Source organism: Nymphaea colorata, chromosome 13 (assembly GCF_008831285.2).
Source record: "Nymphaea colorata isolate Beijing-Zhang1983 chromosome 13, ASM883128v2, whole genome shotgun sequence".
NCBI lineage: Eukaryota > Viridiplantae > Streptophyta > Magnoliopsida > Nymphaeales > Nymphaeaceae > Nymphaea > Nymphaea colorata.
The window spans coordinates 1,156,314-1,173,753 of NC_045150.1; the positions used below are offsets into that span (position 1 = coordinate 1,156,314).

General features: G+C 35.9%; 1 protein-coding gene and 1 long non-coding RNA gene across 2 annotated transcripts; both read left to right on the forward strand.

The window, feature by feature from the left end:
- Positions 1-2,027: 2,027 nt before the first annotated feature.
- Positions 2,028-6,140, forward strand: LOC116266577 (ammonium transporter 3 member 1-like). The gene is made up of 3 exons (XM_031647835.2): positions 2,028-3,073; positions 5,047-5,332; positions 5,456-6,140. The coding sequence occupies exons 1-3, from the start codon at positions 2,426-2,428 to the stop codon at positions 5,977-5,979; spliced, it is 1,458 nt and encodes a 485-aa protein (XP_031503695.1). The 5' UTR covers positions 2,028-2,425; the 3' UTR covers positions 5,980-6,140.
- A 3,760-nt stretch (positions 6,141-9,900) lies between these two features.
- Positions 9,901-13,376, forward strand: LOC116267263 (uncharacterized). Its single transcript, XR_004175557.1, has 3 exons — positions 9,901-10,095; positions 12,884-13,150; positions 13,257-13,376. It is a non-coding gene; the product is annotated as an uncharacterized LOC116267263 (long non-coding RNA).
- The last annotated feature ends 4,064 nt before the right edge of the window (positions 13,377-17,440 follow it).

The window sequence follows — 17,440 nt, forward strand, 5'->3', positions numbered from 1 at the left end:
TCTGCTTGTTGAGCTTTTCTTGAGAGATTGCCCCTTGCTGGCTCTTCAGTTCACCGTGTAAAGGGGTTGTTGTACAATGAATTGAGCCAGCTTGAATTTGCTTGGTTAAGCTCAATTTGTTTCTAAATGGCTCGAGTTTGAGCTTAACTGAAACTCGAGCATATAAACAAGTCGAATTTGAGTTATATGAACTCGACTCTATTGAACTCGAGCAAGCTCCTTCAATCTAAGTTATTATTCTTTTTAAATTTTCAAACTTGAAACCAAAGAAAAAGTTTAAGTCAACTATGGAGTTGCTAAGCAAACTTAAATGAGTTGACTTTGATCCAAGCAATATATGGGTCGAGTCAAGTCGAACTGACTAAGCTCAAGCTCGACACGACTCATGCACTGACCTAGCCCGTATACAGGAAACGACACAGCTAGATGTTGTGGCATGTGCCTACCTTACTCAACTCGCCGTCCCAAATAGTCCGTGTGCCACCAAGAGTTCTGTCTGTTTGTTTGGACTTAAGTTGCAGATCATCCGATCAAGCGGCATAAATCTCTGCCTAACCCAAGCTTTCCTTTGTCCGGCATGATCGGGACAAGGCGCGGACTTGATTTGTCAAAGCTGTTCCTCCGCATAGTTGACTTTTGCGGCTTCCCGCCGATTTGTGGCGCAGCCGGTGCAAATAAACCACCACTGTGTGGGTTCACATTGGTCCAAGCCCTTGGTCCGGGGTGGCTCAGTGGGCCTTCTAATATTAGGAACTGCGCAAACACGGTTTGTTGTATAAAACCGAACGCCCACTTCACCGCGCCTCTTTCTTCCAAACATGTGGGCACAATTCACATTACGGCTTGTTGGGGAATAGCCAATATTGGAATGAGACGAATTGACTTAGGCACGAACCTTAATACTTATAGAATAAATGTCATATCAATCTGATTGAATTTAACAGCTCTCTAGGTCATCATTTATTTCCATTAAAGGTAAAAAAAATATTAAATACATTCCTCTAAAGAACCAATGATTCATTTTCGTTGATTTTTATCCCTTCGTTCTTTTGGGGTTGCATTGCTTCGGAATTTTAAACGGAATTCATATTTCGGTGATTTTACCAAGATCTTCATGCATAGATCTGAGAGAGTTTCGGCTTCCTATAGAACTTTTTTTTTCTTTTTTCCATTGTAGTCCTTGATTGTTACTATATGTTTTTTTTATTTGTCCATGCGTGATTCGTTTCTGTTCTAAGTTTTCTAAAGTCCATCATCTTCTTGAAGGTTTACTAAGTTCATTATTTTCTCCACCACCTTCCAAATAATATAAACTACAAAATTAGTGGTCAAATTTCAGTTGATTAATTTTAAAAAAAAACTTTTTCAACTGTAGCCGTATTGTGTAGTAAATGCAACTTTCCATACTTGAAAGTGTTTTCATGAGTAACCATGTAAATGGAATCTTCGCCTAAAATCTGAGATTTGATGAGAAAATACAACTATTTTTTATGAATAAATGAAACTTTATAAGTCAGAAAACTTTGGAGACTCTAAATCCTCATAAAATTATATTTCTGAAGATGAAAAACGTGTTTCTTAATTTAGAAGTTAGGTTGGATTTGATTTCCTATGGTGCGGTTGATTTTGTGAATTGCCGACACGTATTAGAAGCCCTTAAAAGTATCAGTTTCTTATTTCTGAAAAATGTGAGAAAATAATCCGACATGGGCAGATCCATATGGGTTGGGTCTAAGTGGTTCGAATATTTTGATTTAGTATTGTTTTTTGAATCATAAAATATAAGAATCTGACTTTAATCTGACCTCTTGGAACTAATCTGTTCGTCAAAGTAAAGCAGGGGAGGGACGAAGGAAAACGTTAAAAAGTAGCCCTGAAATTTGAAAAATAGCCGAGTTGGTGGGGTTAACATGAATAACGGAAGAGCGATTAAACTCTCCAAAACTCAGGGGCCATAAATATGGAATCCAAAGATTCCTGCTCAACGCGGAAAAATTCATGGAATCATGTAACAGTCCATCGGTAATCGCCGATTCTCCTTTATAAATAATTTCCTTTCCTTGCAGAATCTGCTTCTTCTTCCTCCTTCCGGGTCTAACTTGGTCTTTCTCTGCTCGTTCACTCAGCAGAATCTCTCTCTCTCTCTCTCTCTCTCCGTGTGGCAGAATCTCTCTCCCATTTCGTGTCTAAGTTGGCCTTTCTTTGTTCTTTGAACAGAGTCTGTCTTTCTTTATTAAAGGAGGCCAAGTTCTCCCAAAGCAGAGAAGAAGAAGAAGAAAAAGAAGTGTGCTCCTAGCTTTCTGCTGCATCTCCCCAACTCTTTCTGTTTCTCTCTGCATCTCTCTGTTCTTGGAGAGAGAGGTAGAGAGGAAGGAGGTACCAAGTAGTATAAAGTTTAAAAAGCGTAAGGAGGGAAAATTCGAGGATGGCGGGGGTGCCGGTGGCGTATCAGGCGAACACGTCGGCGGCGGTGACGGATTGGCTGAACAAGGGGGATAACGCATGGCAGATGGTGTCGGCGACGCTGGTGGGGCTGCAGAGCGTGCCGGGGCTGGTGGTGCTCTACGGCAGCATCGTCAAGAAGAAGTGGGCGGTGAACTCCGCGTTCATGGCGCTCTACGCCTTCGCAGCGGTGTGGATCTGCTGGGTCACCTGGGCCTACAAGATGTCATTCGGCGACCGGCTGCTGCCCTTCTGGGGGAAGGCCGGGCCGGCGCTGGGACAGAAGTTCCTGATCGCGCAGGCGGCGCTGCCGGCGACCACACACTACTACCGGAACGGCACCGTGGAGACGGCAACGGTGGAGCCCTACTATCCCATGGCATCGATGGTGTACTTCCAGTGCGTCTTCGCCGCCATAACGCTCATACTGCTCGCCGGCTCCCTGCTGGCCCGCATGAACATCAAGGCCTGGATGCTGTTCGTCCCCCTCTGGCTCACCTTCTCCTACACAGTCGGCGCCTTCAGCCTCTGGGGTGGCGGTTTCCTCTTCCACTGGGGCGTCATCGACTATTCCGGTGGCTACGTCATCCACCTATCCTCCGGCATCGCCGGCTTCGTCGCTGCATATTGGGTCTCTCTCTCTCTCTCTCACACACACACACACACACACGTAGCTGCTCTCTTTCTTCAGATAGCTAATTACTAAATTAATATTTTTAAGAAGAATAATTTATTAAACTAATTAACTTAGGTCGGCGGGAAAGAGTACAAGAGAAATATAAAGACTATACTGCTCCATAAAGTTTGTGCATTTTTTTGTTTCAAATTTCATAAAGTATAAGAGAGAAACTTTCACCAATCGAACACATAAGTAATTTGACAGAATAATCTCATAAAATTTTCAATTAAGAAAAATTAAGTATGCCAACATTATGAAAGAGAGAAAAATTTTATAGTGTTGTTTTGTTACCGGCAAATCTGAATCTTCACCTGTTTTTTTTCTCGTAGTCTTCTTTTAAAACTTTAAAAATGGAAAACGGAAAGGCGTTCAAAAAGAAGCCAATGGTCGGAGTTGGCAAGTCCCTCTTTTTGTGGGTTCACATGGGGAGTACTTTGAACCGAGGAGAACACGCCGCCTTGATGGGGTTGTGGAGGACTGTGGTTGCCTCACCGTGATGCAAACACGACTACCTAAGCAGATGCGCCAAAGGGGTTGACTGGACTCCACGGGAAGTCAAAAGCTGCACAAGTCACAACTTGCAGGTCCAGGACAAAATGCAGACCACTTAAAATTCATGTTAAAAAATATTTTAAACAAAAATCAACGAGCTAGCATGTTTTAATTCGAGTTATTTTCACACACAAAAAATATCGATTTTCTATCACTAATGTGTTGATCATTAAAATAATGTATCTAACACTCAAGAAACGATAGCTTTATGATATGTTTCTTACCAAATAACTCTTCACATCACATCCATAAAGCTAGATTGCATAGAAGATACATCTATTATACCACGGATTAGAAATATGAAGGGAAAATTTAATAGGGTCTTCCAAGTGAAAGTTCTCCTATTATTTAGGCAATGAAAGGAAGAGAGAGAGAGATTGATTTTTCTTTTAGATAAATTACAACTGTTAATTGTCAAGTCAAAGTTTCCTTTTCCATTTGCTTAGAATAATGACTAGTTATATATCATGGTCAACACGCGATCCATGAGGAAAAATTGTCCTTAGAAAAGTATCAACTAAAGAAAAAACAAAAGTTTCCATTCCTCTTATTTCTCAACATGTCTCAAGGAGCTTTGCATCTCTTCAAATAATCAGATTTTAAATCCTCCGGTCTTTTGTTTGAACCTCAATTAAACTTGGTACCAAGTTTGGATTTAACAAAGTGAGATCCAGACTTACATCCAGATCCTTTCTGCTCACATTGACTTCGCTTTTGGTTCCGAGTTCAATTAGGATGTGTGCCCCTTTGTCCTTTCTCGGGTATCTCTGGCTATCCAGATCCAGTTTTAAGAATGACAATGGGATGCTATCGACCCTTTGACATGTCTAACCTCAAAACTGAATATCAAGCAATAACATCCGTTGACTTGTTTGGTCCTTTTAACTCTTGTGTTTTTGGGTGAGCGGGATAATTAATCTCATCGTCCAAGCAAGAACTGATGCCCCTCTCTTTTCTCTTGCCCTTAGGGTCCAAAGTTGTGTCGATTCTAAGTGACGACGTCTCTATATGCATATGCCTCAACTTATATGGAGAACTACATACCCCTTGTTGTATAATATGAGTATAGTTCCATTGGAATCAAACACGAGAGCATAGCATGACATGATAGAAGTAGCGTTAAAAGGAGACATAAAAAGTATTGCGTGGAAAGACAAATTGAGATCAGCGGTTGGTGAGATGTTGTTAAATGCTTAAATACTTTAAAAAGTTTCTTAAAAGTAGGATCAAACTATATATCGATTAAAACACGAGAAACTGTTAATATGGTCTACATAAACATCAAATCCACATTGAAAATATATCTTTCATAAGTTTGCATTTCTTAATCAAATTAGGAGTTGCCCAAGATTCAACGTTGGTGTGCCTTGCAGGTTGGTCCACGTTCAACTAAGGACAGGGAAAGGTTCCCTCCAAACAACGTGCTGCTCATGCTAACGGGGGCAGGGCTGCTCTGGATGGGTTGGGCCGGCTTCAATGGAGGTGACCCTTACTCCGCCAACATCGACTCCTCCATCGCCGTCCTCAACACCAACATCTGTGCCGCGACCAGCCTCCTCGTCTGGACCTGCTTGGACGTCATCGTCTTCAAGAAGCCGTCCGTCATCGGCGCCGTCCAAGGGATGATTACCGGGCTTGTTTGCATCACCCCTGGAGCCGGTTAGCTTTTTCTCATCCCTTCTCCCCTCACCTTCAGATTCTACAAGTTTAACTCATTACTTTAAGGCTTGATTAAGGGAGCCGGAAAAGCTATGACATAATACGGAGGATTGGTGACTGCAGGCCTTGTTCAGGGATGGGCGGCAATAGCGATGGGGGTGCTGTCGGGGAGCGTGCCGTGGTTCACCATGATGATCGTCCACAAGCGGTCGAAGCTGCTGCAGAAGGTGGACGACACTCTGGGCGTCTTCCACACCCACGCCGTCGCCGGCTTCCTGGGCGGCGTCACCACCGGCCTCTTCGCCGAACCCGAGCTCTGCGCCCTCTTCCTCCCCGTGACCAACTCGAGGGGGGCCTTCTACGGCGGTTCCGGCGGCATTCAGCTGCTGAAGCAGATAGTGGGCGCGGGGTTCGTCGTCGGCTGGAACGTCGTCGTCACGAGCATCATCTGCGTGCTGATCAGGCTGGTGATGCCGCTGCGGATGTCGGACGAGCAGCTGCTCATAGGGGACGACGCGGTTCATGGGGAGGAGGCCTACGCGCTGTGGGGAGACGGGGAGAAGTATGACTCCACCAAGCATGGCTGGTACAGCGATGGCACCGAGCATCCGCCCAAGTTCTCTGTTGGTGTCACCCAAAATGTTTAGGTGCTTCCCTATTATTTGTATAGATTTAGGTGTCCGTCTTCTGTATAAACCATTAGACAGTGTGTGTGCGTGTGTGTTTCTGCGGGAATGCCTCTTATGTGGGGCTTTTGCTACTGAAGATTGTGACATTTCATAATTCAAAACATAATAAATTTTAGTAGTCAGCAATACATGAAAAAAAAAGTAATTAGCGATCCCAACTGAATCGCCCGGCCCTAACTCGTGGCTCTTTGACCTCTATATATATATATATATACATAACCCACCTACTTTGAACTATTGAAGTCAATGAACTATATATATATATATATATATATATATATATATATAACCCACCTACTTTGAACTACTGAAGTCAATGAACCATGCAAGGATCCTTCATCTTGACCACATCTGAATATGACCTTTAAGTTCACAATCTAAATTTGACTTTTAAATTCACAACCAAACTTCAATTTGACTTTTAATAAACAACCAAATCTAAACCACCTACCCTATGATACGTTAATGACAAATAACCAGCTTTCAAATGGTATGGATAATGGATATAAGATATTTGTTTACAATCAAATATGATCGGATCTCATTTCTTAAATCCAAATCTACACTGAAGTCTTAAGAGTCATCCAGCCTTCTATAACTACCTGACCAACCCATCTACTTTAGCCATGTATTTGTGAGTTTTGCACAATCCAAATATCGATTGTCCTTTGGTACGTTAATTTGCTTGCCTGGTCATCTCGCTTGGCTAATTTGGTCTTCGCTCCTGCATGCATGCATGCTTAAGACAGAGGAGACAACATAGGTAGGGATGTCAAGAGATCGGATTCAGATCAGATATCCGTTGGAATAACTTTTAAAAAATCGGATATGGTAAGCAATTTGATATCCGATTGAGAAATCAGATCGGATTCAGATTTAAGAAATAACATCCGATCAGATACGGATTCAAATTCAGTTTTAAGTTAATATCCAATCAGATACTAACTATCTTAACATGTACATCTAAATCCGAACTATAACTTGATATTTGAATCCGAACCGTGAGAGATAATATCCGAATTGTGTAGCTTAATATCTGAATCATGCAGCCTAATATCTGAATCCGAACGACAATATCTGAATCTAGGAGCATAACATCTGAATCCGAACTACGAGATCTGATATCCGAACTAATATCCGAATGATTGACAATGGTACGATGTTTAGGTAAAAGGTCTAGCCAAACGCACTAACTTAACATCATGACACCAGAAAAACATAAATATTATATATAGTACAGAGCTGAATTCCATGGAGTTGCATATAATAACATTCTTATAAAAATCATATCCACCAATTAAGTTAAAATATTTAAAACTATATCATATAAAACTTATCAATTAATTAAATAATAATATGCTTAATTTTTTTTTTGTAATCAAGCAAACTATTATAATTAAGGCATCAACTAAGCACGATATCTTAAATAATATATTTATTTAATTTTAAATAATAAAAAAACTTCAACCAAGAAATTCAACAAAATGGTAATTTTAAAAAATATGAAAATGACACTTTTAGAGATATAAATTTTTTAATGGACCATTATGTCAAGTTGGTTCCAAGAATAGCTATATTATGTATTTTAAAAATGGCAGGTTTCAAAAAAAATATTTATGAAAAAAAGTTGATAGCAAAAAATATATTTAAAAAAAACAACTTAAAAGAAAATATGTTTTATAATAAATTGAACATTTTAAACGCATTATGATATTCATTTTAAGTTGAAACAATCTTCACTGCGCATAATCTCAAATAAATATATTTAATATAAAAAAATTTCTGAACTTACAAAAAGTTTTTATTTATCAAATTATAAATTACTTATTTAATCAACCAAGTAAATTATTTGTATAATCATATACTTTATCCAAAAGTGTTTTTTATATATAATACATAATTCACAAATTTGAAAACAAAAACCTTTAACTAGTAGGAAAACAACAAATTGTTTGATTTAATAAATTATCTTATATATCATTGGATTAAATATACAATTTTATATAAAAAAACATAAAATTGTAATAAATAAAAAATGACTAATAGATTATCTGATATATCATTGAACACTCCTCCTTTTACGGATGTAACACATATTATTTCAATTAACTCAATGAAATGGAAAAAATCATTAAATATTGTATTTTTTAAATAAAAAATAATATGGGTCACCTAAATTAATAATTCGCAATAAGTGATCAATATAAAGCAATTTATAGTCAAATTCAATAAAAAAATAGTTATGTGAATTTACTGGACGACTATTGAATCATTGAACTGGTGTATATATATATATATATAATTTATTTATTTATTTTTTATTATTAGTTTGTGGGATAGATAAAAGCGAAAGTGGGGAATTCAAGTCAACGCACAACATAACAAAACAACATAACAAAGAGAGCCATTTCATTGAAGGATGGGCAGGAACGAGCGGATCTCTCCATTATGTCTAACCCCTCTTTCAAATTTTAGTTGGCTTTTTATGCACCTGCATATTATATATATGCCACTAACTATAATAAAACTTAAGCATTTGTTTGGATGACATCTTCATAAAATGCTATTTTGAAAGAATTGGATATGTGAAAAATATTATAAATAATTAGTTCATATGTTTAGACGACACTTAAACTCATTTCATTAAATGCGTAGGGTAGGGGTTGATCAAGAAATTTTTTGTTGCAAGGGTCAAACTATATTTTAAAATTTTTAAGTGAAGCTGAAACATAATTTTTAATTGTTTTATATACAATAAATTTACCAATTGTTTCAAAAGTTCAACTATTAAGATATAAATTTGTTAGACGAAATTAAATAATAATTAGATTTGTCAACTAACTTTAGGCCGGACACGAAATTGAAATTTAAAAAACCACAACCTTTACGCTCAATTGGAGTTGAGGCTGTTTCATGCAAATGAATTCTTGCAAGTTTTCCAAGTTCCCGCCCACTCTTTTTTGCTTCTAAAAAAAATTCCTTTCTATTGGCTGTTAATGCAAACTATTGAAGGCGATTGGCCATCTCTCGTTGTTTCTTCTTCCCGACACCACCCACCAACAAAAAAGAAGAAGAACTTTCCGCGTGAAGAAGAAACGCAGCAGTTGTTCTTCTTCCCATCGCCTGTCGTTTTTCTTCTTCTGCTGCCATTGTTCCAACTGACCCAGAGCTCAAGAAGAAGTTCCGCCGGGCTGAGCAGGTTTGGGTTACTGGTGTAGCAACCAAAGAAAGAGAAGCGGAGCTCTCGATCCCAGAGGTATCGCCCGTCGTTCTTGGTGCAGCTATCGCCTGTCGTTCTTGGTGCAGCTATCGCCTGTCGTTCTTCTTCTTCCGCTGCCACCGTTCCGACTGACCCAATGCTCAAGAAGAAGTTCTGCCGGGCTGAGCGGTTTGGGTTACCGGTGCAGCTATCAGAGGAAGAGAAGCGGAGCTTTTGATCCCAGAGGTTCTCTCTACGTGTGTTGTGTTCTTTGACTGCAGTTTCTTCTTTTTTGAAAATGGACGATTTTTGCTCTTTCGTGCTTGCTTTGCGGAATTCGTATGGGCGGTGCTATTTCTTACCTCATGGTTAGGTTTTTCTACGCGACGTCGTCCTCTTCTTCCTTTTCTTGCTACCAATTGTTGTTTCTGGTGTACAAATAGTTCGTGCATTTGGTTTTTACCTAACTTAGAGTGCAGCATCAGCCCCCCACTTTCATGTCCGTTTGTGCCTCTGAAGCTGGCGAATTTCTAGTTGGCCTCGTTTTCTTCGTCCACGGGGCACAGTTCAAAATTCGGGTAGACCTCGATCTTTTTCCTCCTGGAGCAGTTTAAATTTTAATTGGTTTCGATTTCTTCCTTTGCAGAAACTGTGTTTCTTCTCCGTCCTGTTCGGCGTTCTAGCACCCCCTGGATATCAGTTGGAGAGGTGGTGCTCTTGAATGCTTTCCTTGTGTTCGATGGGCTTGTACGAAGTGCCCGATTTTGTTGACCAGCTCTTGTGGAACAGCAAGTGACGTTCGCTGGCATCTGGAGATTTGTCACCTAGAGTCTGAGATCAAATGGAAATGCGTTGCTTGTGTGGAACTACAATAGGTACATGTTATTTGCTCGAAACCTTGCTGTGAACAACTTAAGTTACTACTCACTTGAACGTATTTACGAATTAATGTGCTGAATTTTTGCATTTAAGTGGGTGTAGATTTATCTCTTTGTGCCTCCAGGTTTAGTAACTAAGTTAATGTGCTCTTGATGCATTCATTGGCCGACTTTGAATATCTTGTGGCTTGCTAGTAAGAATTATATCTTGTATGCTGGTAAGAAGAAGTATTTGACCATTAGTATGTGTTGGGTAACCACAAGTAAAAAATGCATGAACTAGGAATCTGCTACATGGTGAAAAACCTTAGTTGAAGATATAGGGAAGTTACACGTATAGAGGGGAGTTTTTTGTTCAATTTCGGCACCCAATATATAGTGCTCGACTAGGAACATCATATGTAAAACATAAAGATGTTACATTTTATTTCCAAAAATCTCTAAATGATAATTTTAAGTAAATACTGCAACAATTTCAAAACATCACAAAAAATTTGCAGCTTTATTGCAATAATTCATAACAAGTTTTTCCTAATCCTTTCTGTTTGTATTTTAACTTTTAACTGAACACTTTTCTAATTTTTGTTTCTTTTACTATTCATGTTTATGAATATTTTTCATTATGTTGTGAGAAAATTAGTGAAAAGTGAATAGCTTCATAAAATTTTTGTTATCCAAAAATTTTTCATTTTTTGTGCTTCAAAGAAGTCCTAAAGATTTTTCTTGGGTAAATTGCTTTAGCTGACAAATGACATGTTTATTGTAATTAAAGCAAACTCAGTTGGATATTGAAATGCTTGAAGATCATAAGTGTGAGCTAGAGGTATGCTTAATATGGTGTGAAAGAGAAATTCATAGGTACTACTGATTTAACTATATCACATTTTTAATGATCAAGTTAAGCCATATATCTTTAGTGGTTTAGTCAAAGTTTTCTGTTTTTTATATATGCAGTTTCTGGATCCTACAACATCTAATGTCAATGCTTCTAGTTCTGTCTCTGCTAACAATATAGAATCTGATTCTTACAAAAGCCAAGTCACTAAGATCAACTGTATGGAAGGGGTTTAGCATGACAATAAACGAATCAGGTATTCAACGTGTTGTATGTCAACTCTATAAAGTATCTATGCATTGCAATAGTAAGATTGACACCACACGTTTAAAGAATAATTTAAAGACATGTCCTAAAAGGCCTAACTTAGAATTAGGCCAACAATGTCTGGTCATTGGTGAAAAGACTAATTATGGAAAATATACTGTTGGTGCTTTCAAGTTTGATTCAGATAAAAACCGACTGGATTTAGCCAATATGATTATTCTTCATGAAAATCTATTTTGTATAGTTAATCATTCAGGCTTTCAAAAGTTTATTAAAGGATTATAACCACAGTTCAAGTTATTATCACGTAACACTGTCAGATCAGATTGCATACACATTATAAAGATGAAATGACAAAATTACGTAATACTTTGGAGAATATTAATGGAAAGATTAGTCTCACATTTCTTGTTAGAAACGTGGTTATTTATGTTTGACTACACATTATATTGATAATAGTTGGGAAATAAAAAAGAAAGTTCTCAACTTTGTTATGGTTGAAATACCTCATACAAGAGAACAACTTGCATCAATCATCAAAGATTGTTTATTAAAATGAAACATTGATCGCAAGTTATTTTCAATTATATTAGATAATTGTTCGACAAATGATATCATGGTCACAAAATTGATAGAGTGGCTTCTTGAGAAGGATGCACTTTTGTATAATAGATTTTTTTTTCAAGTTAGATGTGCTGCTCATATTCTTAATTTGGTTGCGCAATATGGTGTCAAAAAAATAAGTGATGTAATTGATAAGATCAGAGAAAGCATAAAATATATCAAGGCATCTCTAGCTCGATGTGAAATTTTTGATCGAGCAGTTCGTCATGTCAAAGTTACTTGTGAGAAAAAGTTATGTCTTGATGTTTCAACTAGATGGAACTCAACATTTCTTATCCTTCATGTAGCTTTACAATATAAAGAAGCTTTTGGTTGTTTTCAAGAAGTTGATCGTCACTATCATTTGGCACCGACTAAGGACGAGTGGAAGAATGCTACTATTATTCATAGCAGTTTAAAAATATTTTATGATGCTGCTAATGTCATTTCTGCAGTCAAGTATCCAACTTCTAATATTTTTTTTTAAAGAGTTTTGTAAGATAAAGATGGAAATTGAAAAAATGTGTTCACGTTCAGATATTTGTCTTTCAAATATGATAATGAGGATGAAAACAAAGTTTGACAAGTATTGGGATATATGCAATTTAATTTTAGCAGTTGCAGTAGTATTTGATCCTCGTTATAAAATGAAAATAATTGAATTTTACTATAGGCAATTTTATAAAGATGAAGCACCTGAATATGTCTCTACAATTAAGAACTACCTTTGTGATATTTATGATGAATATAAAGCTACTTATGCGTTGAAAACATTCTCTACTCGTACTTGTTATATTGTTAGTGTTGATAAGGATAATGATGCATCTAGCTTTACTTTTTTAATTGAATCTTCTTCTAATAAGAAGCTTAGAATAAGTGCACTAGATGACTTTCTTGAAGAATCATCACATAGCTATCGTACAAAATCAAATTTGGAGTTATATTTGGAAGAGCTCATTTATCCAAAAAACAATCTAATTGACATTTTGACATGGTAGAAGGTCAATGCACCTAAATATTCTGTATGATCTAAAATGGTATGTGATATTTTAGCTATTCTTATATTAATTATTGCATCAGAGTCAACATTTAATACAAGTGGACATATTCTTGACTTATAATACCGAAGTAGATTATGTACAAAGACCGTGGAGGCCTTGATTTGTGCAGAAGATTGGTTGCGAGATCAGGCTGAAGGTAATTTACTTATTATTAATGTTTTTAAACATATTTTTTGTGTTACTTATTTTATTCTTTTGTTAGATGATTCTGATTTGCCTATACCCTTACCTGAAGAGGAAGCACCATTTGAATCTGCATACATTAAAACTGAATCATAAATTAGAGGTATATATTCTTTTGTACTTATCTGTTTTCATCACATCAATTAAAACCTATAGTTATATGTGTCTAATATGTTTATTTAATTAAAATTTTTATTTGTATAATGCAGGTTAATTTGATTGCATCATCCCCAGGATCTTATAGTATCAACATGGTTGAAATATATATCCAAATAGAAAGATCATACCCATTGTGTAAAATGGAGGCATTGGAAGAAAAATTTTGTAAGCTTGGATTATATGGTGATTTTTTTTTTATTACTGAATTTGTCAAGGATAACTCGCCTAGTCTCTTGTTGCATCAACAAACTACAGCCAAGTATAATTTTTGGAAATTTATATTTGCATATTTTAGAGAATGAAGTTTGATGAAGTAATAGAAAGATCATACACACTTGCTCTCTCTCTCTCTCTCTCTCCCTCTCTTTCTTTTGAGAACTCTCTTAATAAGTTTGACAATTATCACTAGTCAAGTTTGGGCTAGTGTGATGTTAAGATTGAGTTTCATAGTTCATTTTGTGTTTACTATATATTTTTCGTAAATAAATCGAATTTGGATCAAATTTACATATGGCTTAAAAATCACAAATCAGATTAGGATATAACTTAAAAGTTGGATTCAGATTAGATTCGGTTCGGAATCAGATATAACTTAAAAGTTGGATTCGAATCTGATTCAGATATAACTTAAAAATCGGATTCGGATTGGATTCAAGTATAACTTAAAAATCGGATTCGGATCGGATTCAGATATAACTTAAATTTCGGATTCGGATCGGATTCGGATATAACTTAAAATTCGGATTCGGATCGGATTCAAGTATAACTTAAAGATCGGATTCAGATCAGATTCGGATGTAGATTTTAAAGTCGGATTTGGATATGGTATAAATTTTTTTCATCCAAATTCGAATCCTAATCTGAATCCGAATATATGAATATCTGAAAAATCGGATATGGTAAAAGATATATCAAATTCGAATCCAATTCGTTGACACCCCTAAACATAGGCAACTTTTTTTTCTTGTGCCCATATAATTTCCTTTGCCATATGTAGTACTTTTTAACCCAAGTGAATTTTAAGGGGAATTTGGCAATAGAAACACCGAAATAGCCCAAATGTTTGAAACATGTTCATGGAACACTATGTTAGTATTCATATTGCCAATTGCCATACTATGGTTCAATATTTGTATATTAGGTACTGTTTGGTTGTGGAAACATATTTGTGTTTGGTTGTGGAAACATATTTGTCCTTAAAATAAGTATTTTAAGAACAAAGAATTCTTATTCATGTGGACAAGTTGTAATTCTATCCAGCATTTGTTTGTAAAGACATGGTTTTCAACTTGTCATGTCTACCGTTAGTTTAAATAACTAATTGACATGTTTAACACATGTTTTGGTTTTTCTCTCTTTACTTTTTTTTATTGCTCTCTCTAAAACACATGATAAAACTTATGAACAACATGACTAATAAAAATACTATTTCTTTCTCTCTATAAAACATTCACATATGATCAAGAAAAAACTTTTTCAAAAAATGTGAAAAATATAAGCAAATAAAAATATTTACTCTAGCTTTCTTTTCTCTCTCTCTACACATGCAAGACTTAAATCAGCATATAATGAAAGAAAATACCTAATAAAATATGCAAAAGAAATCCAAGCATGATAAAACATATGAACAACATGACTAATAAAAATACTCTTCCTTAGTCTCTCTCTACACATAAGAGACTTAAAATCAACATATAATGAAAGAAAATACCTAATAAAATATGGAAAAAAAATCTAAGCCAATAAAAATACTCTCTCGCTCTTGCCTTTTCTGTCTCTACAAATACAAGCAACACAAAATCTAGAATCAATAAAAGAAAATAAACTACACGATAAAACATGTAAAAAATATACAAGCAAGAAAGAATACTCTCTCTATCTTTTCTTTCTCTCATTTTTTTTCTCTTTACAAATATAGTTGACCTAAAATTCTTATATTATACAGAAAAACATCATTTCATTATAAACAACAAAAAATATAAATGAAGGATAAGTTTTCATTTGTTAGATACAAACTACCTGAAAATGTTTAGATACAAGTCTCCATAAACAACTAAATGTATATTATAATAATTACGTGACAAAAAGGAAAACTGTATTTAATTTCTTCATTGAAGTTCATGAGTGGAAAATGTTGACAGTTGCATGTTATCAAGCAGCCACCAGCATCCATAAAATAATTCTCGACCATTGCATTTTCACATCAGTCCTTGCATTTTAACCGCAATTTATGTGAATATTAATAGTGACAATACAATAGACACTAATAATGCAAAAACATATAAGGAGTGGTTGAAGTGGTTGGTTGTTGAGGTTTTGCTAAAATAAAAGAGTTGGCATTGCCTTAAATACAAAAGAGCTATGTCAGAATTAAGTATGGCAATGTTTGGTTCTATGATCTACTATAGTTTTTTTTTTTTGGGTTTAAATTATTGTTGGAGAAGATGGTTATAACTAGGATGATTCTTCCAAAATAGAAAAATTGTCTGTTGGTGTCCAACATTTATATTATGGTTTGCCTTTTTATTATTCATCACTGATGCACTGGTAGCTCTTTCGATCTTTTTCAGAGATCAAAGGATGAACATCATCTTGATCATGAAGTACTTGGATAACAAGCTTCATTTGGGAAGCGAATTGGAGGTGATTAATTATATCTTCTATACAATCTATTATTGTAGACGCTTCTTTTTGTGCAAAAGTTTTAGCCTAAACGAATAGCTACATAGAGATAGCCTAATGGAAAAAAAATACAGAAATGTCATCACGAAGTCGATGACAAATGATGGTAACTTATTTTGACCATATTGGTAGATAACTAATCTGCTCCACATGAAATATGACTAGTTGTAGATGCTTATTTTCACCACTACTGAGAAAGAAATCCACCTATGTGAACGATCATCTAGTGATAAATGACCTTCCATGATTTGGGGTTTAGTAAATGCAAGAAATAAAAGTTGACAAGTTAAAAGATGAGCCTAAGAACAGTATTTATATATGTAACAAAAGGTATCAGAAGTGTTAGATACTTAGATTGTTTGACAACATTTACAAAACCTTATATGAAAGCTTACATATCTATAAAGAAAAAACAACAGTAGAAAAAGGTTTAATATTTTACTGAAATGAATCATACATATTTTCCCTTTTCCTCCATGTCATGGCCATGGAGAGGGGGAGGTTTATTCTTTATTTAATGTTGATTGAAAGAAGGGCAAGGAGAGTCTTTAGCTTTATAGGATTCTAAACGAACAATGATGTGCTTAACCTGCAGTTGACATTAATAGAAAATTAAGTACTCTAATATTGTTACTAAAATACAACCATTAAGATAGATCTGTATGTCAAAGAATCTAGATTGATGGCCAAGATAGATCCATATATAAAATCGTTGAAGGAAAAAATTAAAAATAAAAGAACAAAACAATAGATTAAGCATTGAGACCTGCAATTCTAGGGAAGAAAATAGGTGAAACTGCAAACAAATAAATACAAGGGGAATCAAATATATATAGACTCAAACCCTAACATTAAAAACTTAGAAGTGCCACTATTGAAGATCCCAATATGTTGTGTCCATAGCTGGCATCACTTATTGCATCTTTGCTCACCAACATTTAGACGCCAAGCTAATTAAATTGGGAAGTGGATTTCATCAGGGAAAAAATGAAAAGGAAAAGAAGGCCTTCACCCTCCATAGCAGCACTTAATCTCTTTGCCCATCTCCGATCACTAGTGACCAGCTTGATCTTTAACAAACTTTCTCCTGAACACACTTGGATTCTGATCTAGAACCTCATCCTTATTTGCTTCGACCTGCACAGGTAGGATCACGTTCCCTTGCTCCTCCCCCCATCCCCCACCCTCACAAAAAGAAAAATCAACCCTTGATACAATAACAATTTTTTGATTTTAGTGGAAGTAGTTTGAATACATGACCCATCTTGCAGCAAACAACTGATACTGTAATAACGATTTCAGTACCACCACCATCATCTAGAATAACTTTTAAACCATTCACCAAAGGTACTTCATAGGATATGAGATAAAAAAAAACAGGTGTAAAGAGAAAGAGAGAATGATGATTCTGACAGAGGAAAAATAGGAGGACCCTGTATAATTTCTCAACAATAGAGAAAAAGAGTACGAGATAACAAAAAAGAGAATGATCTTTCCGAGGCAGCTATCTAAATCCACTCTAGAAGATAAGCTTTGAAGAAAAGGGAACTCC

Excerpts from the sequence above, each read along its gene's own strand:
- LOC116266577 (XM_031647835.2), top strand. The coding sequence starts at position 2,426 with ATGGCGGGGGTGCCGGTGGCGTATCAGGCGAACACGTCGGCGGCGGTG. Across the intron at positions 3,074-5,046 it reads GCTTCGTCGCTGCATATTGG|GTTGGTCCACGTTCAACTAA; the intron begins GTCTCTCTCTCT and ends TGTGCCTTGCAG. Across the intron at positions 5,333-5,455 it reads TTGCATCACCCCTGGAGCCG|GCCTTGTTCAGGGATGGGCG; the intron begins GTTAGCTTTTTC and ends TGGTGACTGCAG.